The following is a 25344-nucleotide window of genomic DNA, read 5'->3' as shown; positions in this document are numbered from 1 at the left end:
AGTGTGGGAATAGAGAAAGGGGCATTGTTGTTGTTGTTGTTCTTCAGAAATGGGAGCATTGCTAATAGGGAGATGACACTAAAAATGTCAATCATATTAACTTTTGTTATACAAATATCCAAAATTTTATATCATTTTCAAACCAAATTCAAAAAAATTATTATAAAATTTTCAAAAAAATTCATACATTCGAATCATAATTCGAATCTTTAAATAAACTTTTATTTTTAATAATATCAAATTTATTAAATAAAAAATTTATTTTTTAAAATTTAATCACAACTGAATTTGATGTTATTATTGTTGTTAGAGATACAAATATGAACTTATTTGAATTATAAATTTAATGAAAATCTGAATTTTATTAAAATAATAATTAGTTTTTTTGATTTTGTTTAAAGACGATGATAAGTTTTTTGGATTTATGTAAAAAAAATATTATTGATATTTTAAGAAATAAAAATTAAATGGTTAATTAAAATTAAATAAATAATTAATTCAAAAAAAACTATAATTAAGAAACTAAAACGTAATAAAAATTCATAAATAATTAAAATAAAACTGAAATAAACTAAGGGACTAAAAGAATGATTTAATCTAATACTTAATAAAAATTATTAATGTGTTTTATTGAAAGTTATTTATATTGATCGTCTATGTTTATTAAATTCTAAAATAAATCTCTATATTTCAATCCTTGTAGAAAACAAATCCAAATATGATTTGATTTAATGAGGAATTATAGACTTTCCCTCTTAAATTATTTGTTTTGTGTTTCGCTTTGATCTCCAATAGCTATTCTTTCTTCAATTTTTTTCTATAACTTTACTTCTGATAATTAAGTTAGTTATTTTAATTAATTTTTTATAAATTTATGTTAACTTTGTCTATTATTTTTAGTCACAGTTGATTATAATTTTTGTAAGATTCTATTTTAGTGTTTATCTCTTTCTCTTAATTTTTTATCTTCTCCATAATTTTCTATTATTATTTTAGATAATTTGTATTTTAGAAAAAAACAATTGTCAAATAGTTTAACAAGAGACAAAAATTTCAGCTGATAACCAATTTTATTTTGTTGACGAAATCTGATAACCAATATTTGAATCAACCTATTACAACTTGTGGTCTAGTCCTTTATTTTGGCGGAAAATGAAAATTTTGGCTACAAATATGAAGTGTTTGAACAAGGTGGGAATATATAGTTCAAACTAGTTTAACGGAAGAAGCAAAGTAATTGGATTGTGATGTATTGAATGGGAAAAGTATACTTTGAAATTGAATCAAGCCAAACAAAACCTGCACAACCAATAATCAGCTTGTTTCATTATGTTACTGTCGAATTAATGAAAATACCTAACAATTGATTGGTTCTACTGTCCCACGTCAAGGATAAATAATTGCATACACAAAAGTCAAGTCGAGTCGCTTCTTTGTTTCAACTTTCAACCCCATCATCATTCATTCTCCTAACATTAACAATGTTTCTTCTATTATATAACACAACACAAGATTTCAAAAAAAATATATATAATGCTCCTATAAGCTAAGAAAATTAAGATGATACTCCAAACACAAACACAAACACAACAACAACATCTTCTGCTACTGTCTTTTTTCCTATTCTCCACTCTCATCTCCACCATTGCAGCAGCAACAACCTTAATCTCACCAGGCACAACAACCCTTTATGCTTCAAACACAAACCAATCATGGTCCTCTCCCAACAACACTTTCTCTCTCCATTTCCTACCTCTCCACCCTCAAACCACCCCTCCTTCCTTCTTCGCCGCCATCGTCTTCTCCGGCGGATCACCCGTCATTTGGACCGCCGGAAACGGTGCCACCGTCGACTCCAACGGCTCCTTCCAATTCCTCTCCACCGGAAATATTCTCCTCGTTAATGGGTCGGGCTCAACTTTGTGGGAATCCGGAACTTCCAAAATGGGTGTCTCCTCTGCCATGCTTCATGAAAATGGAAACTTGGTTCTCTCCAATGGCAAAAAATCTGTTTGGTCGAGCTTTGACAACCCAACTGATACAATTGTTCCCTCTCAGAATTTCACTGTTAGTATGGTTTTGCGTTCTGGTTTGTACTCATTTTCTGTTCTTAATTCTGGTAACCTCACTCTCAAATTTAATGACACTGTGCCTTATTGGGATCAAGGTTTGAACTTTTCCATGAGTTTGATGAATTTGAGTTCACCTGTTTTGGATTTGCAATCAAAGGGAATTTTGCAGATTTTGTATCCTAATTTGACTTCCCCTGTGGTGGTTGCTTACACCAATGATTATGGTGAAGGGGATGATGATGTTTTGAGGATTTTGAAGCTTGATGGTGATGGGAATTTGAGAATTTATAACTCTAGAAAAGGTAGTGGGGATGTGAGTGTTGGATGGGTTGCTGTTGAGGATCAATGTGAAGTTTTTGGTTATTGTGGGAATAATGGTATTTGTAGTTATAATAATAATGATTCAATTTCTAAGCCCATTTGTGGATGTGCATCTCATAATTTTGAGATGGTTGATTCTAATGATAGTAGGAAAGGGTGTGTGAGGAAAGTGAGGCTTGAAGATTGTGTAGGAGAGGTGGCTATGTTGCAAGTGAACCATGCTAGATTCTTGACATATCCTCCACAGTTTGTGATCAACCCTGAGATATTTTTTGTTGGTTTATCAGCTTGTAGTGGAAATTGTCTTCAATCTGGTTCTTGTTTTGCTTCTACTTCTTTGTCGGATGGAACTGGATTATGTTACATTAAGACTAGTAATTTTATTAGTGGATACCAGAATCCTGCTTTACCTAGCATTTCATTCATCAAGGTTTGTGGACCATTGGCTCCAAACTCATCAACTCCATTGGAGAATGTCGCAGAGAGGAAGGAATGGAGGATACACGCATGGGTAGTTGCTATAATTGTTTCGAGTACCGTTTTAGGTTTTCTTGTCTTTGAGGGTGGTTTATGGCTGTGGTGTTGTAGAAGCGGATCGGGAGTTGGAGGATTAGCAGCTCAATATGCTCTTATTGAGTATGCTTCTGGTGCACCGGTTCATTTCTCTTACAAGGAGCTCCAAAGGTCAACAAATGGATTCAGAGACAAACTTGGTGATGGGAGATTTGGCACGGTTTATAGAGGAGTTCTTGCTAATCAAATTGTTGTTGCGGTTAAGCAACTCGAGGGAATAGATCAGGGTGAGAAACAGTTTAGGATGGAAGTTTCTACTATAAGTAGTACACATCATCTGAATTTAGTAAGGCTGGTTGGTTTTTGCTCAGAAGGACGTTATAGACTTTTAGTATATGAATTCATGAAAAACGGATCTCTTGATAACTTTCTTTTTGTCAAAGAAGAACGATCGGGGAAAGTGATGAATTGGGAGCATCGATTCAACGTCGCCTTGAGTGCTGCTAAGGGCTTGACCTACCTTCACGAGGAGTGTCGAAACTGCATTGTCCATTGTGATGTAAAACCTGAGAACATTCTTTTAGATGAGAATTACAATGCAAAAGTCTCAGACTTCGGCCTTGCAAAGCTTTTAGGTTCGACGGATCACAAGCATCTAAACTTAACAAGCGTGAGAGGAATAAGAGGGTATTTAGCACCCGAGTGGCTTGCAAGTCTTCCCGTAACTTCTAAATCTGATGTTTACAGTTACGGCATGGTTTTGTTAGAAATAGTGAGTGGTAAAAGGAACTTTGAAATCTCAGAAGAAACAAGTGGAAAAATGTTCTCCATATGGGCTTATGAAGAGTTTGAGAAAGGTAACATCATGGAGATAATTGATAAAAGACTTGGCAGCCAAGAAATCAACTTGGAGGAAGTTAAAAGAATGCTTCTTGCATGTTTTTGGTGCATGCAGGAGCAACCATCTAAGAGGCCAACAATGGGAAAAGTTTTGCAAATGCTAGAAGGTGTGATTGATATTTGTAAACCACCAGCACCAAAATCATTTACGGTAGGATCTTCTTCTGACTCTGAGGGAATCAAAAGCAATGCCACTGCTTTCTCCACTTTTGCTTCCTCATCAACTCCACCTTACTCTCCCTCTTCAGCTTTGTTGCCTTGATAAGCGCCTTGATTACAGATGAAACACAGAGAAGATTGCTCCATCCACCCGTATAGCATTACTCCTCCCTCTCGATGGTTTCATTGACAAGAATGTTGTGACCGCTGAGAGCCAGAACTTTGGTGTATATGTGCAATTTTTCCTGTTTAAAATTGTAAGTTATGTGTGCAATTTTGATGCCAAATTCTTTATTAAATTATTATTTCTCTAAAAAAATGCCTTATTCTTATTGTTTGGCTTGTCTCAAACTTAAAAAAAAATGCATTGTTTGTATAAATCAATTTGACGTTGATATCTAATGTATAAGTTCACTCTTTTACTACATCATCAACCTTTTATAACTACATCTTAAAATTAATGATATAAAGTGACATAACAATGAAGTTTTCTCGAATGTTTATATAAAACATATTTACAGTCTCTTAAACTATGAACATAACAAGACAAAAATTGAATATTTCAATCCATACTACAAACATAACAAGACAAAAACTGAAGATTTGAATCCATACTGCACTTTAATACAATCATCTATATTACCAATTGAAAACGGATTAACCATTTTAATTTAAACTATGTTTTTTGTGAAAAGGCAAGAGAGGTAGAGGTTGGCATAACTGTATGCAGTGTTGTTAAAGGAGATGATGAATTTACTACCTTGCTAGGTTCTCCAACTTCAAATAGAGGACGAGACCTGAAATTTAGCTATGAAGTTATTAGCAAAGCACTCAAAGGATAGTAAAATGTAAACCAAGTTTTGTTCTAACCAAAATAAACTCTCTCCATTTCTAGTTTATGAATTATGAAGAATTTATTCTAAAAATTTAGACTTTAGGTCTAGCTCAATATCAAAGACAAAACATGCATTACCATAAGTGCCAAAAATGTTGTTTTGCACTAAAAATGTCAAAACTCAATAACTACGTTTTTGAAATATCAAATTTGAAAATAGTAGCAATGATACTATAGGTTTTATCCAAAAGATAACTGAAAATGTGAATATTTTACAAGCCTTATAAAAACTACTTGTCATTTCTCTAGTCAATGTGAAATTTTCAAAATCCTCATACTTTCATTGGTTTGCCCATTAATGCTTCTTACGGGACACAAATTTTTTGGTGTTTTGTATTATTTTGATTTTCAAAATTATTATCTATCCTAGTCTCAATCAAAGCAAGGGTAACAATTCTGCAGTATACTGAATCAGAGCACTTACCGTTGGCGAAAGTTCAAGGATTGCATACGAAAACGAAGCAAGGAAGAGCTCAAACAACAACCACCAGAATAAGTAGCATTCTCAGGTATGTTCATGCTTGACTGCATGTAATTGTGAAACAAGGCAAAGGAACATAGTTTAAAAAGTTGAAAAGAAACAACAAATGAGTTATTTGTTTAAAGGAGTGCTAGTAATATGCTCTTTGATTCTATATTACTAATACTCTCTCTAAAATTGATTGAAATTATGTGTCCTTTTGAGAATAGGTCCCACCAAACGCGCATAAATTAATGAGACTCGTGAATTTCAACCAATAATAAAGTATTAGATAAAACACTTCTCTTTGTTCTTTTATCAAGATAATAATGTAAGTACTAAGAAGAATTAATGCTAAATAGGCTAACTTGTGAGGTAATAGTCTTCAGTCTATCTCTCTTTTTTATAGCCGAGACTCTATTAAAAAGATATATAGGCACAAAATTTTTTTGTAACAAGCTCTTGATAAATTTTAACTTGTGAAAATCCATTCCTAAATACAAAAACATTGTTGATTTGTTCACTTACAGTTTTTCCTTGAGAACTTTGATCAGTAGATGGCTCTGAAGTCCTTTTCTCATGCTTTCTTCTTTCATGCACGAGAAGAATTGCACATTTACAGGTGAAATATAGAAGCAACAATCCAAGAGAGAAAATGATCACAAATTCAATGACAATGATTGATCCTAAAGCTGTTACACAAATAGAAAGAGCTTGTAAGTCACAGAACAAAACACATTATGCTTCTATTTTCTATTGAACTTAAAGGCAGTTTTTAGTTATGAATACTTCCAACTAAACTGAGATTATTAAATTGCAACTTACTGTGAGCAAGAAATGGTGCCATTGGCTGCTTTCTCATTAAATTAACCATAGCCTCAGTATATAATGGCATTGACATTCCCTCTTCACAGTCTGGATAACACCCATAATTTCCCATATCATTCAATGTCAATGTTAATGTAGCTCCATGTTCACCTCCCTAGACAAAGAAAAAAGGAAAACACAGTCATAACCCATAATTAATCCTCAAACCTCAAGGTAAAAGAACATAACTCACATGATAATAGAGTTGCTGCATAACAAAATTACAGTCATTGACTGTGCCTTGAAATCTGATTCCACTGGCTTTGACCATAAAGTGCTCTGAGATAGTTACATATGTTTGAAGAGGCTGCCACTGATAATTGTTCCTGTGCTTCAGTTCAGTTGTGTTGATCAAATGAGATGGAAGATTTGTTGCTAGTAATCCACCATTCACTTCCATAGAGAACGTCACCAGAAAATGAGCTTGACCACCTAACACATGATCCATCAACAGAATGTCAATACTCCAAACTTTCTTCCAGAAGGAAGCCATCAAGTCAATCACAAATTTGAAAGGCATTTAGACATTTAGTTAATCGAATTCCAAAAATATTCAAAGTTATTTAAAGTTTATGTGAAAAAGAAATATTATCACATACACAAGCTCTTGAACCAAGTGGTTGGTTACGACTGGTTAATTCTTTTTAAGTTTTAACTAAGATTATATTGTTCAGATAGGACCTGAGTTCGACACTTGGATGAAACATTAGAATGATAAGCATTAACATTAGACTGATGAAACATTAGCCATATAAGAGTAGAAATAAACTTAAAATTAAATAGTCGTTGTCCTAATAAATGATGAGTAATAGTATCTCAGTTAAAATGCAGAAAATAATTAGTCAACTTCAACTAAAATAGAACCAACAGTAACAAATATTTTTTCACTTTAAGGGAATAGCATTTGCATCTAATATGTCTTCATATTTATGACCTTACATCATAAATCCTCCAAAGGACCAACTATTGTACAGTTATGCATCAGTTACTGATTAACTTTAATTAACCAGAAATCAACATAAAACATATTTATCGAGAGTGTTGCTAGAATTTACTTTGCATGTTTTATTTTGTATATCTTACCTTAGACATTAAACATAAACTATAAAACATCGCCTTAAGACTACTTATTTCCAATCATACCAGGGAAGGTAAGAAGATCAGGATCTCCAATGTAAAAGTCAAACTTGTTTTTCTCTTTGTCAAAGATAAGGGTCTCATCTTCATTACTCCTCAATATGATGAAGTAAGGGACTTTTATATATGGAGGATCGTTGATGGGATCAATAAAAATTGGAACACCTAATGAATTTATTCCATTCTTATTCTTTGCGGAGACTTGAATGATATCTGCACCGTAAAAATTCTCATTTCTGAAAAACAAAAAGAAGAATTAACAACACTTGAAAACACAGATGTTTACACTTCTAATGAGAAAATGTTTTCCAAAACAATACATGATTAGACATACTAGATGAGATAAATGGTAAATTATATTAAATTGATTGAATATGCCGCGGAGTATTCTTATCAAAAAGTAGTTTCATGTGGCTGATACATTACCAATTCACAAATACTTTCTCTATCATTTGAACATATTGCATCACAATATAAAAATTACCCAAGGTACTGAATTGACTGAAGCGCAATGTTAATAACTTCTACAGTGCCTTCTAGTATTAAATTGGTTGCTGTTTCATTTCCTGCATTAATTGTAATTTCACTCCACATTGGTCCTCCAAATTGCATCAACATTGGAGACAGAAATATACTTCCAGATAGTGCACTCAGATTGACAGAAATATTCTCCAATAAATTTGAATATGTTATCTCAAACCCCGAAAAACCACTGCAAGAGGGCATAACAATAAGATAATGTAGAGAAAGAAAAATCAATTAACTAAGCAGTATTACATAATTTCTTCTTATAAATATTTATATAAGTTGCAGAAACATACCCAAATCTAGGGCTTATCAAATCTTCTGTTGCTTGCAGTTGACTTGGAACAGAAGCAAACTGAGGTGGAATGTTGAGAACAGAAATGTACACAGAAGCTGTAGCAAGATTTCCATTTATATCAGATATTGTATACCAAAAGGTATCATTTCCATAATAATCTTCATAGGGAGTGTAGCGAAAGATCCTTCCGTTCTGTATAAGTGAACCATGATCTGACTGACAAAGTACCACAAGAAGGGTCAGTTAACATATTCCAAAAGAATATGAAGAAATGAAGATGAAGGTATTGGATAATATAATGGAATTTAGTAACAACTTCAAACACCTCTGTTTGAAAAAGATCTGGTACTGTAGGGATAAAAATTTGGGTCACAAATATAAACTAGTTAGTGTAAGGCAAGTTATTATATCCTTCCTTTAAGTTTAACTTAGTTTTCAGTCAATTTGGTCGTTTATCGTTTTTTGTAACAAAGTTTGTCCCATATTCTCAAACTTTAAAAATGTTAGCTTGATTGGGATTATGGTTGGCTTTCAGTGGATGACAAATATTGACGGTCCACCAAAAATCAGCCATGAAAACATGGTGTTGCGGGCCTACGTGGCAGATATAAGTGTGTTGTGTGGCTGACACAAAATCCACCATGGCATAAGTCATGGTGGCACCGTGATGAAATTTGATAATGCTGGTTTTACTCATGATACAATTGATACAGAGGTGTGCCCGTCGCGCATTTCTCCTTGTAGATGATCAAACAGCTTGCATTTGAGATAAACAGTTTAGAACAAGTGGGACTAAACTGTTACAAAATAAAAGATAAAAGATCGAATAAAATGAAAATTACTAATTTTACGGAATAAAAGAGTAATTTTGTCTTACTTTAATTATTCATTACACGGTGAATAAATTTGAATCAATTGCTAGAATGTCAAAGGATATTTAAATGCCGGAAAAAATGAATCCTTTGTTAACATCCATGATCTCTCATATCGTAAATGATAATTAAGAGTCTTTCTACTGAGAAAAGTTAGAATCAACATAGAGTAACAAGAAAAAGAAGGCTAGGAAAATGTATCGGAATTAATTGACAAAATATCTTACTTTTGAGAATTCAACTATACTTGCATTATCACCCGCAAAATAATCATTTGCCAAGGCATCAAAGGCAATGGACTCATCCTCCCAAATAGATACTGCATCATCATTGGCTTTGGGGAAATATTCACCTGTAAGTCATCCAACAAAAAGTCCTTCAGACATACACACATTAATATAAATTACCAAATACAATGACCCAATTCTTTTTTATAAAAAGCAACGTATTTTACCAAAACTAGATTAATATATAGCACATTGTTTGAACTTACTACTATAGACATTGATACTGAGGGGACATGGCAAGAAATGCTTGCCATCAAAAGAAGCACAAATCTCATAAGTACCAACATCTTTAGCCATATAGCTGCAACTGTATGACCCATCCTTATTATCCATGGTGTCCCAAGTTGAAAACCCAGAACTATTAATTGAAGTAATCTCCAATTTCAACCTTGATTGCTGAGAGAGGACAGGGTTTAAATATGAATCCAAAAGCTGTACAACCATTTCATTTTTTGACAGCTTTGGTACCTTCGAAGAAAACCTCACAACACTAGACAAGGAGATATTTACTTCACCTGCAGCAAGCGAAGGACGCATGAGAAATGTTGTATAAATAAATATATGAAAAAATGACCTAACAAAACCTGAGATAAGCCTAATAATTTGTGTAGTACCGCCACTTCATATTGAATGTGTGTCCAGTGTCTGACACCAACACGATACTGACACATGTAGTTATATTCCATCACGCCAATTTTCTCAAATTGTTATCGGTGTCTAAGTAAATTGTTAGTGGTGTTTGGTGTCTGTATCAGTGTTCCATAGTTTATACTAAAAACTTAACAAATATATTCCTAAGGAAAATATTTTGTAGCTAAACTTAGCACTATAAATAACTAAGAATTAGAAATTTAAAAGCAATAAACATTTCATTGCCAACCATCCTTCTCTATTACCTATGATGATTATAACCTTATGAAACCATTTTTTTAAATCATTTAACACATTTTGGTACCTGCTTTTACCTCTTTTCTGAAGGAATGACCCTCATTCAATAATATGTTTCCACAATATACATTAATATCATAAAAGCCACTTTTCTCTGGTGTGTATTCCACTTGAAAAGAACTTGTAATTACAGAGCTCCCACTCACATTAGACTGAAAAACCAAGATAAGATCTCATTAGGGTCTCAAGTTATTGACATTATACACCAAATAATCATGTTTGTGTTCCTCACATTGTTTCCTATCTCTATTGATGGTGACAGGGTGGTTTCCATGCGACTGCTACCATCATATCTCACTCCTGAGTCCACTCTACTCCCTAAGATCAAGATCAATGTATGACAGGCAAAATACAATTATCAAATGAAGAAGAGAGTGTAGTGAGTTTATCCTTTGAAATACCAGTATTGTTTAACATGGGATATATGATTGGCGAAACACTGTAGGAGTCATTATCTCTTAAGATTTGTACTTGAAGTATGCCTGCTTCAACAAGAGAAGGATATTGATACATGTCATTCAAATAAACAGAGAATTCTTCCCTTATCCCAACAATTGAATTATTTAAACCAGATCCATTGACCACACTTTTGACCCCATCACAATAACCTGGTCAGAAAAAAATATGAAACAAAATTATATTTAAATGATAAAAATTTAAAGACTGAAATGTTATAACAGCAAAAGTAAATGATAAAAAAAATTGCAATATGTAAACATTTGCAATAAACTGAAAGTCCAAAAGGAAAAGGTGGAGGATTTGGCATGAAACTTTACCTACAAAAACAGTATAAACATATGGCATATTTGAAATGCTTTTATTATGCTTGGAATCATATATTGTTAACAGGAAGTTCCCTGGTTCCCAATTTCCAAAGGAAAACAACTGAATTCCAGCATCTACTTCCTCAAAATGAAGATCTGCTATTGGTATTGACAAATTTGTGTCTCTTTCGACAACTTCAGCATCAAATGGATATAGTCCAGAAACCAGATTTCCATATTGATCCAACTGATGTATAAAGATTTCCATTTTTGAAGACAATTGCCATGCATGATGTTCAATTTTCCATTTGGCAACACATTTAGAGACATCTATAACTCCTGGTATTTGAGGGAGAGAGAGAAGTCAAAGACATAAACACCATGTATGAAATTTTAATAAGAAATTCGATTCAACACATCAAATAGAAAAATATTCATCACAATGTTGTCAAATTGCGGCTATAATGACGCTATAGCACAGCAGAATTTGAACAAACCATTATTGTTTTGTGGCTCAATTTAGTATAAAATATTGTCAAATAGCGGCTATATCGGCACTATAGTGCAGTGAAATGTGAACATATCACTATTTCCCATGATTTGCGATTGACAACACGGGCTCGTCAAGTGTGTCAAAGCTATTTGTGTACTATCTATCGAAGCAAAAAGCAAAGAACCTGGATTAACTTTTAATGGTAATGGAGAACCATTCAAGGTTTGATTTCCTCCTTCAATGCGCAAAGAGAAGTTTCCAGCTTTGGTCACTACAAACTCAATAACTATAAAATCAAACTCATCCCATCCCATGTTGGAGATATCAGGCTGACTTGCAACAGAACCATTTTCACTCAGCATAGACAACTTAAAATCAGGCAAATAGGACACTTGAGTTGTTTTAGATATGCCATTCCCAAATGCATCTTTAAGGAGCACCATAATTGTAGCTTTTGAACCAGCTTGAAATTCAAATTTCATTCCTTTCCATGATGCAACACACACGGATGGATACATGTTCCCTTCAATCAAACAATAGCAACATCCAACATTAATTAATAAACACATACAAAAACCAAATCAACCTACATTATGTAAAACATGATAATGCACTAACTAATTCAAACTTAGTTAATTAATTAATTCATTTATACACGCCTTACTCAAATCATAAAAATAGCAAATAAAATACCCAAAAGAAAATAGGCACAAAGAAACTGGAAGACAAACAGACACATCAATGCCTGTCTTTCCGCTAGTTACCTGGTTGAACCTGGAAATGCAATGATGAATCATAAACTTTATAACGATCCTCATTAATGAGCACATTGAACAATCCAACCCTAATAGGAGTGAAAGAAATCTTCCAACTATCAAAATCTCCTTGGAAATTCAACAAAACAGTGGATACATAGGAACTATTCCCTTCCTTTCCATTCACATTAAGTATAGGGTTGAAATCATTTTTGTGAATCTTATCACCATTCTCAAGTACTTTAACTTTAATGTTTGCAGTCTCACCAGCCCTAAATGTTCCCTTATCATCCCACCAACTGAAAGCAAATAGGGGTAGTTGTGATCTATCTGTAAGCAACCAACAAAATAATAATAATAATAATAGTAGTAAATATTTTGCAAAACCTGTTATAAACATAAAAAAAGATGCTAATAGTATTGCTTATTGGTAACCTGTAGAAGAAGATATTGGGAACGAAGAGAGAGCAGAGAGTGAAATAATAATGAGTAGAATGTTCTTCATTTTTGTGTAAGAATTTGATGATAGTGCAAATGAAATTGGTGTTGTCTTCATCAAGGAAAGCGGTTGTGGCAGTTTCAAAGCAGTTCGCGGTTTGAATTCATAAAAACTAACATGATTTAAAATGAACGGTTGAGATCGCAAATCTGATGCAGTTCTTTTTCTGATTTTTGACTAAAATATATCGATGAGAATAATTGATCAATTGTCAAATTTTAAAATAAATTATTACTAATAATAGATATTTAATATAATAAACTATTCAATTTATCGAGTTGTCTTTTTTTTTTTTCTTCAAAAAATTGTACAATGACAATACAATTGATGGCATGTCGTTTTTCTAATTCCTCAAATAAATTTTCAAATTTCAATAAAATTCTTTTTGTCTTCCCCAATAAACTGAAATTTGATTGAAGGGATACATCATACATCATACATCAATAGCATCGTCTTTAAATTTTAATATAAAATGCAAAAAATAAAACTTTTAAATTAAAATTGAAATTCTCCAACAACTATATATCTCTTTATAAAAAAAATTGAATCTTATCCTTAACACCAAAGAGAAACATGAACATAAAGCATGTCCTTAACGTTTCTTAAAATATATGAATTTGAAAAGTGCATAATGAATATGGAGTGGTCCTTCAATTTCACATATAACTTCACATATATTTAATGGTTTTATTCTATCTTTACTCTTACTATAAAGTATAACTTTTTAAATATTAATTTAAAATATAGATTGTAAGTAGCTTATAAAAAAATGTTACTAGTTTGAAAAAAAAAAACAATTATATCCTCGTGAAACAAAAAATAATAACTAAATAAAACTGTTGTTAACTTAAATACCGTAAACCATCTTACATATGTTTAATTTTTTGCCTTATCGAATTAATCATAAATATATAATTTTATGTAGTTTATTTTTGTTTATATTTTGTTACAAATAAATCTGAAAAAAAAAATAATTTGAATGAATTTCGTAAGATTTTGTTTGGACTAATGAGATCTGATAGAATGAAGTGGTATGAAGCTATTTAGTTTTATAAAAAAACAAGAGTGAAATAGAACATGAAAAACTCATTCCATCTAATACCACCATTTTTTACTTAACCCATCTAGCCACTGCAGCGAATGTTTATCGTTCTTTCTCTACTTTTCATAACACATCACATGCCAATGCCCCTCTTGCATTTAGGGCTCTCCAAAAAATCTGGTTCTAATTTTCAAATTCAAAATTAAATTTATTTTAAATATTTAGTTAAAATAATAAAATTATAATCTAATTTATTTATCAATTTGTTAAATATTCACTTATATTTTATATTTGAGTTTTATTTTTATCCACTCAACTTCTAAAAACTCTAAATCTCCAAAATGATTATGATTTTACCGTTATCCCAAATATCTTATACTTTTCAATTAATTATTTAATTAATTATTTATTATTAATCAGCAAAATTGTATGCTAACTAGTTAATGAATTAAAATATTTAATATTTATTGATAATGATTCAAATATGATAGACTAAATATTTTAAATATATATAATTTCTTAAATTATTGATTTTGAAATGATAAATTCTTTTAAAATGTTACATTAATATATTACATTAGAAATGACATTGAGATTTATATATTGTTCATACTTAACTTAATTATAAATGTTAAAGACAAAAATTAATACATTAAACCCATTAGATATTTTAAATTTTTTAAATCTTGTGGTGGTGGTGTTTATCTCGGTATTGAAATCAAACTTTCAAGTGTTTGTATTTTCTACAGTTTTATTATGGTATATTAATTGTTAAATTTGTTGAAATAAACTTTCAAGTGTTTGTATTTTCTATTATTTTAATAATAAACAATTTATTGAATTAGTATGAATCAAAATTTGTGGTCTTAACGAAGTTAGTAATAAATCAATTTTAATTACAAGTTATTGTAAGTAATTGAACATGATCAATTTTAATCACAAGAAAAAATAATTGTATAGTTGATGTATGCTTTTTATTGAGCTTTCGTTTTGTAAAATTAATCGATTTTTAAATATGAATAATCAATTTTTTTTAATAACTGGTTTTTAAACTATAAATAAATAATTTTTAAAAAAATAAATATTAAAAAGTAATAAAATTTTAACCTATTTTAAGAAAAAATTAATTTTAAAATTAATTACTTAATTAAAAATCAATTATTTAACTATAATTAATTTTACGATTAAGTTACAATCGATTTCAAAACAAATAATAGATATGACTATAAATTTAAATCTATATAACAAGGTCACTTGCAGTCGCTTTTACTGCAAAAGCAAAACCAAGCCAACGACCCCCTTCACTCATATTCAACCATTATATTATATTATTATTATAGATATTAAAAAGAAGAAAGCCGGGTTGCTTCGGAATTTGGACACAAAGATCCCAAAGAGCTATCAACCCTTAATTAATTGTGCAATTAAGCAACAAAAATTAAGATTAAGGGAGCATGAACATTTATCCAACTTAATCAGTGGCCAAACTAACTATAATTTCATGAAAAGACAAATATAATATATATATATATATATATATTTTTTTTTTTTGAAATTATGATATTTAAACTACCTAACAAGCAAAATAAATTCGTAATACTTTTTACTTATATAATTTAAACTAAACACCACAAATAAAATAACTACTCATAATAATTATTTAAAATAATTAAAATCATCATTATAATTTATTTTGTTATTTTAAATAAATTATCAGTTTTATTTTTTTAATGTAAATAATTAAGTCATCAGCGAAAAAAAATATCATTTATTATACTTATAAGTCTTGTTTTTTATATTTTTATGGTTGAGGGAGTTTTATTTTTAGTTGTCGTAAATATTGATAAAGTAAAAAATAACACCGTCAATTAAGTAATAATTTTTTATTTTTAGTTGTTGTAATAACTTTTTATTTGTCGCATTTCTACTATTTTTTTACAAATAAACTTATTTAAGGTATTTAAATATAAAAATATACAGACTTATGAAGAAAAAAAATGAGGTAGCCAAGCCACATAGTAAAACTATCATTCGTCCATGAAGTGAACGTTGAAATTACTTGAAATAAAAAAATTTAACTTTAGTTTTATTATTTTATTTTTATCAATTTATAAAATTGATTTTTTATTTTAAAAGTCAACAGTTATTACTCTCTATTTGATTTTTTAGCTAAAAAATAATGATATAAAATATTTTAAATAACGTGACATTTTATACAATGTTGTATAATAATTACATTCATATAATTTGAATAAAACACGGAAAAATTTAAATTTCAACTTCATATATTTTTTTCTTTATATTTTTAATTTAATTAATGACATATGAATAATTAATACATGTAAATGTTTTATATAATATAATTATATGTCATATCATTAAAAATAGGTTAAATTATCATTTTTTTAGTTAAAAAATATGATGAAATAACTAAATCTGTCAAATTTTAAAATAGGTGATTAATTTCTTAAATTGGTAAAAATAAATGGATGAAAACTGAAATTAAACTACATAAAAAATCGAATTCTAAACAAAATTATTTTAAAAGAATATATTTTAATTCTACATAATAGTAGTATTTTTTAAAAAAAGAAAAAGAAAAAATAGTATAAAAATATTATAACTCATTTCATTCACTTTCCAAATAATAGAATAGAAAATTGGCTTAATTGCAATTTAAGTCATTTTATTTTTACTAATTCACGAAATTAATCTCCTATTTTAAAAGTTGACAGTTTTGGTATCTCTTTCGAATTTTTTAACTAAAAAGACATGATATGTTTTAAATAATGTGACATATGATACGATAATGTAAAATGATTAACACTCATGAAATTATAATAAAACATAGTAAAGATTTAGCTTTCAAAATTGATTTTTTTCTTCATATTTTTAATTTAATTAATGACTTATAAATAATTATTGCATTTAGATGATTTTATATCATATAACTTTATGTTATGTAATTAAAAATTTGTTAACCGTAATTTTTAGTTTACAAATATGAGGGACAGACCAAAACTGTCGACTTTTAAAATAGGATATCATTTTCGTTAATTGATAATAATAGAGGGACTATAACTGCAATTAAACTTAAAAATTTGTTTCCTTCAATTATTAAATATATAAATTATTAAGTGAAATATATAATCCATTTCGATCCATTTTACTTCATTTCGTTATGTTTTATTGTACCCCACTCCATTCATTTTAAAATATCCAAGAGAACTTGGTAATAAAAAATCCAAATTGTAATAAATAATAATATAGTTTCTATTATGCAAAGATTTCCTATCTTAATACAACTGAATTATTAAAAAATACACACTTGATCTATTCTTAAAATATATGTTCTTATTGTACATGTTAGCATCATCTATAAATAAATACTTCCTCCAACTTATTTATAATCAAAAGTATTTATATATTTTTGGCTTTAAATATATATAAAAGTCAATGATTACCAACTAAAATATATTTATTTTTTAATTATAATTTTTCTTTATATTCTATTACTAATTATTTGTACAACTACCAATAACATCACCCGTACTTCTCGCTTATTTAATGCATTCATACGGAGGAATCTAGGAATCTACATAAGAAAAATTAACCTATGGATTAAACTTTCCAAGCATGCTGTAATTTAATTGGTCACATTTGTTGGCACCCAAATTTTTTATGGGGAATATCTAAAGGCAGCTTCAAGGAAATTGAAACATTCGGTTGCATGGAAGATGTTAGAGTACCTAGGTAGCTAGGTGCTGCTTAAAAATGCAGTTAATAGGAAGGTTGAGGTTATTTTGGTCACAACAACTCAATTTTTATCAAAAATTAGTAATTTTTTTTTGTGTGTATTTTTAAATTCAATTTTGGAAGGGTTTAAAATTAACTTTGAAGTTGTAAAGTTGATAAATGACATATTTGGATATTTAGTTCGAACATAATTCATGATAACTTTATGTTATGATTTATAAATTTTGAATTTAAACATAATTTTTATTTAAAGTTTATTATTAAATTTATTTTATATTTAAATATAAATCACTTTAATATTTAACATACTTTTAACTAATATCAATTTTACAAAATCAACTTACTTAAAATCAGTTTTAGTCACCGCAAAATCAACTTACTTATAATGGGTGTGCATTTTACAGCGCTTTGTTGTAAAAGCACTGTAAAATGTGCATAACAAGCGCGCATTATATTTACATGTTTTATAACGTTTTGTTAAAAGCGTTGTTATATCATTTACAACGCTTGTTTTTTTAAAAAAACGCTGTAAATAGATTAAAAAAAGCGCTGTAAAATGCAGTTTTTCGCGTAGTGATTATATATATTTTTGTGTGAATGTGTCAAAATAGTATTTATGTATGTTTATTCTCAAGTAAGTATTTTTCTTGATCCTCTCTTTATTTGTATTTTAATTTTAATGATATGTCAATATCTATTACTCTCATGTGAAATTTTTAGTTTAATTTTAAATAATTCAATACCACGTTAACATTTTTATAAAATTACAAAAATCCCATATTTACTTTTAAAAATACTTTTCTTTTCTTTAGAAATTTCTAAAAAAATAATTAAAAGATTATTTTATTTAAATTTTGTTTAAATTAATTTTCCAACTGTTGATAGAAAAAACAAAGAAAAATGACAGGTCTAGTTCACCACTCATATGTGTTCGCTCAATGGTGATATTTTAAATCTCATAGGTACATCATTCATGATAATATAATTTCTTATTATATAGATATGATATAAAATATGTCTACTATAATTATTAAAAATCCATCACTCATGTCCTTGTGAGATACTATGTGACGAGATACAAACAAAATGTGTAAAAAAAGTTAGCGTATTTAATCCATTTTATACTAAGGTTTTGTTTAGCAAAAATAACAAATAGCACATAAGTTAATGATAAGTAATATTTAATAAACTAGGTGATTTAATTTGTAGTGTTTGATGAAATTAGCGAACAAAAAATATAAAATTGTGTAAAAATATATTTTAATTAATATTTAAAAAGTTATAATTTGTAGTAAGAGTAAAAATAGAATAAAACAATTAAATATACATTGTAAGTTCAAATGTTACTATTTTAGCTTATCAAAAATGTTATTAGTTTGAAAAAAAAACAATTATATCCTCGTGAAAGAAAAAATAATAACTAAATAAAACTGTTGTTAACTTAAATACCGTAAACTATCTGACATATGTTTACTTTTTGGCCTTATCAAATTAATCATAAATATACAATTTTGTGTAATTTATTTTTGTTTATATTTTATTATAAATAAATCTAAATAAAAAATCACTCGAATGAATTTCGTAAGATTTTGTTTTGCTAATGACATCTGATATAATGAAGTGGTATGAAGCTGTTTAGTTTTGTAAAAAACAAGAGTGAAATAAAACATGAAAAAACTCATTCCATCTAATAGCACCATTTTTTACTTAACCCGTTAAACTCTAGACACAACAGCGAATCTTTCTCCGCTTTTCATAACACATCATAGGCCAACGCCCTTGCAGCGATTGAGTGATTAAAAAATTTGGTTGGAAGGTTGAAATTCAAAGTGAGATTTAAATTTATTTTAAATATTTAATTAAAATAATATAGTTATAATTCGATTTATTTATCAATCAGTTGGATATCTATTTATATTTGGATTTTTTTTTATTCACTCAACTCCCAAAAATCATAAATCTCTAAAATAATTATAATTTTGCCGTCATTCTACAGATGTTTCATCTTTCAACAACATTTTTCGACAATTTATTACTAATTCATTTAATCAATTGCTTATTACTAATCAATCATAATGTATGATAACTAGTTAATTAATTAAAAAATTTAATATTTATTGAGAATGACTAAAATATAATAGACTAAATATTTTAAATATAATTTCTTAAATTTCTTAATATAATTTTATTAGATATTTTAAATTTATTAAATCTTGTGGTGGTGGTGTCCATTTCGGTATTAGAAGCAAACTAAGTATTTGTATTTTCTGCGGTTTTATTATGGTGTAGTAATTGTTAAATTTGATACAATAAGTTTTAAAGTGTTTGTATTTTCTACGGTTTTAGTAATAAACAATTTATTGAACTAGTATGAATCAAAATCGGTGGTGTTGATAAAGTTAGTAATAAATCAATATTAATCACAAGTTATTGCAAGTAATTGAACATGTTCAATTTTAATCACAAGAAAAAACAATTGTATGGTTGATGTATATTGTTTATTGAGCTTTCGTTTTGTAAAAATAATCAATTTTTTTTAAAATAACCGGTTTTTAAACTATGAATAAATAATTTTTTAAAAATAAATATTAAAAAATAAACAAATTTTAACCTATTTTGAAAAAAAATCAATTTTAAAATTAATTTTTTTAAAACCGATTGTTTAACTAAAGACTAATTATTTAACTATAACTAATTTTATAATTAATTTTAAATTAAATAATAAATTTAACTATAAATATAAATTCATATATTAATCTTAAAATAGATATAATTTAATTTTTTAAAAACAATGAATCATACACAATTCTACTTGCGGTCACTTTTACCGCAAAAGCTGAACCAAGCGAACGACCCCTTCACTCCTATTACTTTTTTAATAGTAATGTTCAACCGTTGTATTATTATAGATACTGAAAAGAAGAAGGCCGGGTTGCTTCGGAATTTAGTCACATTGAAGATCCCAAAGAGCTATCAACTCTTAATTAATTGTGCAATTAAGCAACAAAAGTTAAGATTAAGGGAGCATGAACATTTATCCAACTTAATCAGTGGCCAAACTTACTATAACTTTATGAAGAGACAAATATATATATGTATTTTTATTTTTTATTTTTCTTTGAAATTATGATATTTAAACTACCTAACAAGCAAAATAAATTCATAATATTTTTTACTTATATAATGTAAACTAAACACCACAAATAAAATAATTACTCATAATAGTTATTTAAAATAGTTAAAATCGTATTATAATTGATTTTGTTGTTTTAAATAGATTATGAGTTTTATTTTTTCGATGTAAATAATTAAATTATTAGCGAGAAAAATACCATCTATTATATTTATGAGTCTTATTTTTAGAATTTTTATGGTTGAGGGAGTTTTATTTTTAGTTGTTGTAAAGATTGATAAAGTAAAAAATAAGACTATCAATTTATTAATAATTTTTTATTTGTTGCATTTAGGCTAATTTTTTACAAATAAACATATTTAAAGTATTTAAATATAAAAATATACAAACTTATTAAAAAAATAAAAAAAAAGGTAGCCAAGCCACCCCATAGTAAAACTATCATTCGTCTATGAAGTGAGCATTGAAATTATTTGAAATAAAAAATTTAATTGCATTTTTAGTTCTTTATTTTTATCGATTTACAAAATTGATTTTTTATTTTAAAAGTGACAGTTATTATTCTCTGTTTGATTTTTTAGTTAAAAAAATGATGACGTAAAATATTTGAAATAACGTGATATATTATACAATGATGTATAATAATTACATTAATATCATTTGAATAAAACATCATAAAAATTTATATTTCAACTTTATAACTTTTTCATATTTTTAATTTAATTAATAATATATAAATAATTAATATATCTAGATATTTTATATCATATAGTTGCATGTCACGTCATTAAAAAAAGATTAAATTATAATTTTTTTTAGTTTAAAAATATGGAAAAATAACTAAAACTGTTAAATTTTAAAATAGATTATTAATTTCGTGAATTAATTAGTAATAATAGAGGGACAAAAAATGAAATTAAATCACATAAAAATTCGAATTCTAAACAATCTTATTTTAAATAATATATTTTAGTTCTATATAATAATAGTATGCTTTTACAAAAAAGAAAAAGGAAAAATAGAATAAAAATATTATAATTCATTTCATTCACTTTCCAAATAATAGAATAGAAAATGTGTTACCTTCCATTTTTTAAATATATAAACTATTGAGTGAAATATATATTCTATTTCGATTATTCTATTTCATTATGTTCTATTTTATTCAGCTCCACTCTATTCATTTTAAAATATTGAAAGAAAACTTGGTGATAAAAAATATAAATAATAATAATATAATTTCCACTATGCAAAGATGTCTTATCTTAATACAACTCAATAATTAAAAAATATACACTTGATCTATCCATAAAAAAATACACATTTGCTCTAATCAATTATAGATAAAAGGAAAAACTAACATGTAAATTAATAATTTAAATATATCAATTTGATTTTAAAATTTATATTTTTCAATAAAAACATCGTATTCTTAAAATTTATGTTCTTATTGTACATGTTAGCATCATCTACAAATAAATACTATAATCAAAAGTATTTATATATTTTTGGCTTTAAATATAAATAAAAGTCAATGATTACCAACTAAAATATATTTACTTTTTTAATTATAATTTTTCTTTATACTCTATTACTAATTATTTGTACAACTACCAATAACATCACCCGTACTACTCGCTTATTTAATGCATTCATACGTAGGAATCTACATAAGAAAAATTAACCTATTGGATTAAACTTCCCAAGCATGTTGTAATTTCATTGGTTACATTTGTTGGCACTCAAATTTTTTATGGGGAATATCTAAAGGCAGCTTCAAGGAAATTGAAATATTCGGTTGCATGGAAGATCTTAGAGTACCTAGGTAGCTAGATGCTGCTAAAAATGCAGTTAATAGGAAGGTTGAGGTTATTTTGGTCACCACAACTCTATTTTTATCAAAAATTAGTATTTTTTTGTGTGTATTTTTGAATTCAATTTTGGAAGGGTTTAAAATTAACTTTGAAGTTGTAAAGTTGATAAATGACATATTTGGATATTTGGATGTTTTCCAACATAATTCATGATAACATTATGATATGATTTATAAATTTTGAGTTTAAATGTGATTTTTATTGGAAATTTATTGTTAAATTTATTTTATATTTAAATATAAGTCACTTTATATTTAAAATACTTTTAATTAATATCAATTTTACAAATACAGATTTAATATTCGTGCAAAAGGTGAAAGTTGCTTATAAATTATAATATCTCCGTTATACTACTATTACTAGTATGTAAAAATAATTTGTTGTGATTATGAATAACTATTTTAATTTCTAATATACTTTTTTACAATGGTATCCTTTACTTAATATGATTAAATGTAATTTTGATTTTTTATTTTTACAATTTAACGAAATTAAACCCTCTATTTCAAAATATGACATTTTTTTTTCTCTCTTTAGATTTTTTATATAAAGAATAATAGTTTAAGATATTTTAAAAGTAACATACAATCACGATATATAATCATATACATACATTAATTATTTATATATTATTTATTAAATCATAAAAATAAATAATTTTATAAATTAAAATTAAAAGTTTTTAGAATATTTTATTACATTTTTATGAATATTAATTATTCAACATCATTATAATATATATTACGTTGATTAAAATACATGAGATCCAAATTTTTTATTTGTAAAATATAAAAAAAAAGACAAAGTATTTTAATTTTAAAATAAAAGAACTAATATTATGAATTAATTAAATTAAAATATAAAAATCCAATTAAATTTAATTAATACTATTTGTACCACATTGAATACATTATACCATAGCAACTAATAATAATTTAGTAAAAATAGTATTATATTTATTTTATTGTGAAATAATTATAATGAAGAGTTTGAAAGTTGGTTATAAATTAGAATCAAGAGCAACGAATCAATCAGTAGAAAGAAGATGAGTGGAGGGAGGAGAAACAATGACAACGACAGCAATGAAGGAGAAGAAGGAGGAGGAGGAGGAGGGTGGGCGTCAACGTTTTTTAAAGTAGCCGGCGCAGCCGCCGCAACAGCAGCAGTAGCTGGTGGCTTATACATGAGTCTCCTAAAACAAGCCGATGCTGACGTGGCAGCAGTCAGAGTACACGCCGATGAGGAAGTGATACTAAACGTAGACGGTTCGCTTCTGCGCCAGATTCCATCAGCCGGGTGTGGCGGAGTTCTAACCGACTCATCAGGAAAATGGCTATGCGGCTTCGCTCAGAAGCTGAATCCAAATTTAAGAGAAGACGAAACAGAGAAGGAAGCAATTTTAAGAGGTTTGATTTGGGTAAAGGAAAAAGGGAAGAGGAAAGTTACGGCGAAGACGGATAATGAAGGGATTGAGATATCGGTCAATTCTGGCCGTAGATCTAATGATCCTCTTATATGTCGCATAAGGGAAGTTCTTAATAGTCCTCACTGGCAAGCTTCGTTGATTTGGACTCCTGGTGATACAAACGCTGTTGCTGATAAGCTTGCTCACAAAGCTCATAGTTTAACTTCTTTTGATCTGCATCACTTTGATTATCCTCCTCAGAACTGTGCTACCCACTTCCTTATATGATATGTTTTAATGTTTTTAATATATATGGTTGGTTATGTTTAATTCAGTTTCTACTTTTCTTTTTATTCTTCAACTTTTACTACTCAATCAACGCTTAGAAGCATATGTGTCTGTTGTCAGCTTTGTTAATGAAATATTAGTAATGATTATTGCTCTTCTCTTTAATCTGCTGCATGCGTTTAACTTTTGAGTTGGTTATAAATTAGAATCAAGAGCAACGAATCAATCAGTAGAAAGAAGATGAGTGGAGGGAGGAGAAACAATGACAACGACAGCAATGAAGGAGAAGAAGGAGGAGGAGGAGGAGGGTGGGCGTCAACGTTTTTTAAAGTAGCCGGCGCAGCCGCCGCAACAGCAGCAGTAGCTGGTGGCTTATACATGAGTCTCCTAAAACAAGCCGATGCTGACGTGGCAGCAGTCAGAGTACACGCCGATGAGGAAGTGATACTAAACGTAGACGGTTCGCTTCTGCGCCAGATTCCATCAGCCGGGTGTGGCGGAGTTCTAACCGACTCATCAGGAAAATGGCTATGCGGCTTCGCTCAGAAGCTGAATCCAAATTTAAGAGAAGACGAAACAGAGAAGGAAGCAATTTTAAGAGGTTTGATTTGGGTAAAGGAAAAAGGGAAGAGGAAAGTTACGGCGAAGACGGATAATGAAGGGATTGAGATATCGGTCAATTCTGGCCGTAGATCTAATGATCCTCTTATATGTCGCATAAGGGAAGTTCTTAATAGTCCTCACTGGCAAGCTTCGTTGATTTGGACTCCTGGTGATACAAACGCTGTTGCTGATAAGCTTGCTCACAAAGCTCATAGTTTAACTTCTTTTGATCTGCATCACTTTGATTATCCTCCTCAGAACTGTGCTACCCACTTCCTTATATGATATGTTTTAATGTTTTTAATATATATGGTTGGTTATGTTTAATTCAGTTTCTACTTTTCTTTTTATTCTTCAACTTTTACTACTCAATCAACGCTTAGAAGCATATGTGTCTGTTGTCAGCTTTGTTAATGAAATATTAGTAATGATTATTGCTCTTCTCTTTAATCTGCTGCATGCGTTTAACTTTTGATTT

General features: G+C 28.5%; 3 protein-coding genes across 9 annotated transcripts; 2 read left to right on the top strand and 1 right to left on the bottom strand.

Annotated features, from left to right (window-relative positions):
• Positions 1-1425: 1425 nt before the first annotated feature.
• Positions 1426-8843, top strand: LOC101497849 (G-type lectin S-receptor-like serine/threonine-protein kinase At1g34300). 6 transcript variants are annotated; one of them, XM_027333972.2, is made up of 4 exons: positions 1426-4222; positions 5276-5369; positions 5927-6036; positions 8184-8843. In XM_027333972.2, the coding sequence occupies exon 1, from the start codon at positions 1561-1563 to the stop codon at positions 4066-4068; it is 2508 nt and encodes an 835-aa protein (XP_027189773.1). In that variant the 5' UTR covers positions 1426-1560; the 3' UTR covers positions 4069-4222; positions 5276-5369; positions 5927-6036; positions 8184-8843. The 6 variants fall into 6 exon arrangements, with proteins under 6 accessions (XP_027189773.1, XP_004496388.1, XP_027189772.1 ...); XM_004496331.4 differs by having other exon boundaries at positions 5851-6036; XM_027333971.2 differs by having other exon boundaries at positions 5263-5369.
• LOC101491029 (protein GAMETE EXPRESSED 2) lies at positions 4505-12839 on the bottom strand. Of its 2 annotated transcripts, none has more exons than XM_073367821.1 (17): positions 12702-12839; positions 12276-12565; positions 11696-12034; positions 11031-11357; positions 10656-10862; positions 10487-10572; positions 10262-10406; positions 9513-9821; positions 9247-9371; positions 8146-8363; positions 7809-8036; positions 7331-7560; positions 6381-6619; positions 6146-6302; positions 5849-6012; positions 5285-5385; positions 4505-4762 (listed from the first exon to the last, which is right to left on the bottom strand). In XM_073367821.1, the coding sequence occupies exons 3-17, from the start codon at positions 12027-12029 to the stop codon at positions 4642-4644; spliced, it is 2991 nt and encodes a 996-aa protein (XP_073223922.1). In that variant the 5' UTR covers positions 12030-12034; positions 12276-12565; positions 12702-12839; the 3' UTR covers positions 4505-4641. The 2 variants fall into 2 exon arrangements, with proteins under 2 accessions (XP_073223922.1, XP_004496812.2); XM_004496755.4 differs by having other exon boundaries at positions 12276-12596; positions 12702-12833.
• An 11646-nt stretch (positions 12840-24485) lies between these two features.
• LOC101497185 (uncharacterized) lies at positions 24486-25316 on the top strand. Its single transcript, XM_004496329.4, has one exon. The coding sequence runs from the start codon at positions 24504-24506 to the stop codon at positions 25149-25151; it is 648 nt and encodes a 215-aa protein (XP_004496386.1). The 5' UTR covers positions 24486-24503; the 3' UTR covers positions 25152-25316.
• The last annotated feature ends 28 nt before the right edge of the window (positions 25317-25344 follow it).

This window comes from Cicer arietinum, chromosome 4 (genome assembly GCF_000331145.2).
Source record: "Cicer arietinum cultivar CDC Frontier isolate Library 1 chromosome 4, Cicar.CDCFrontier_v2.0, whole genome shotgun sequence".
Classification (NCBI taxonomy): domain Eukaryota; kingdom Viridiplantae; phylum Streptophyta; class Magnoliopsida; order Fabales; family Fabaceae; genus Cicer; species Cicer arietinum.
Note: the sequence above shows the minus strand (reverse complement) of the source record. Positions and strands in the feature narration are given on the sequence as shown.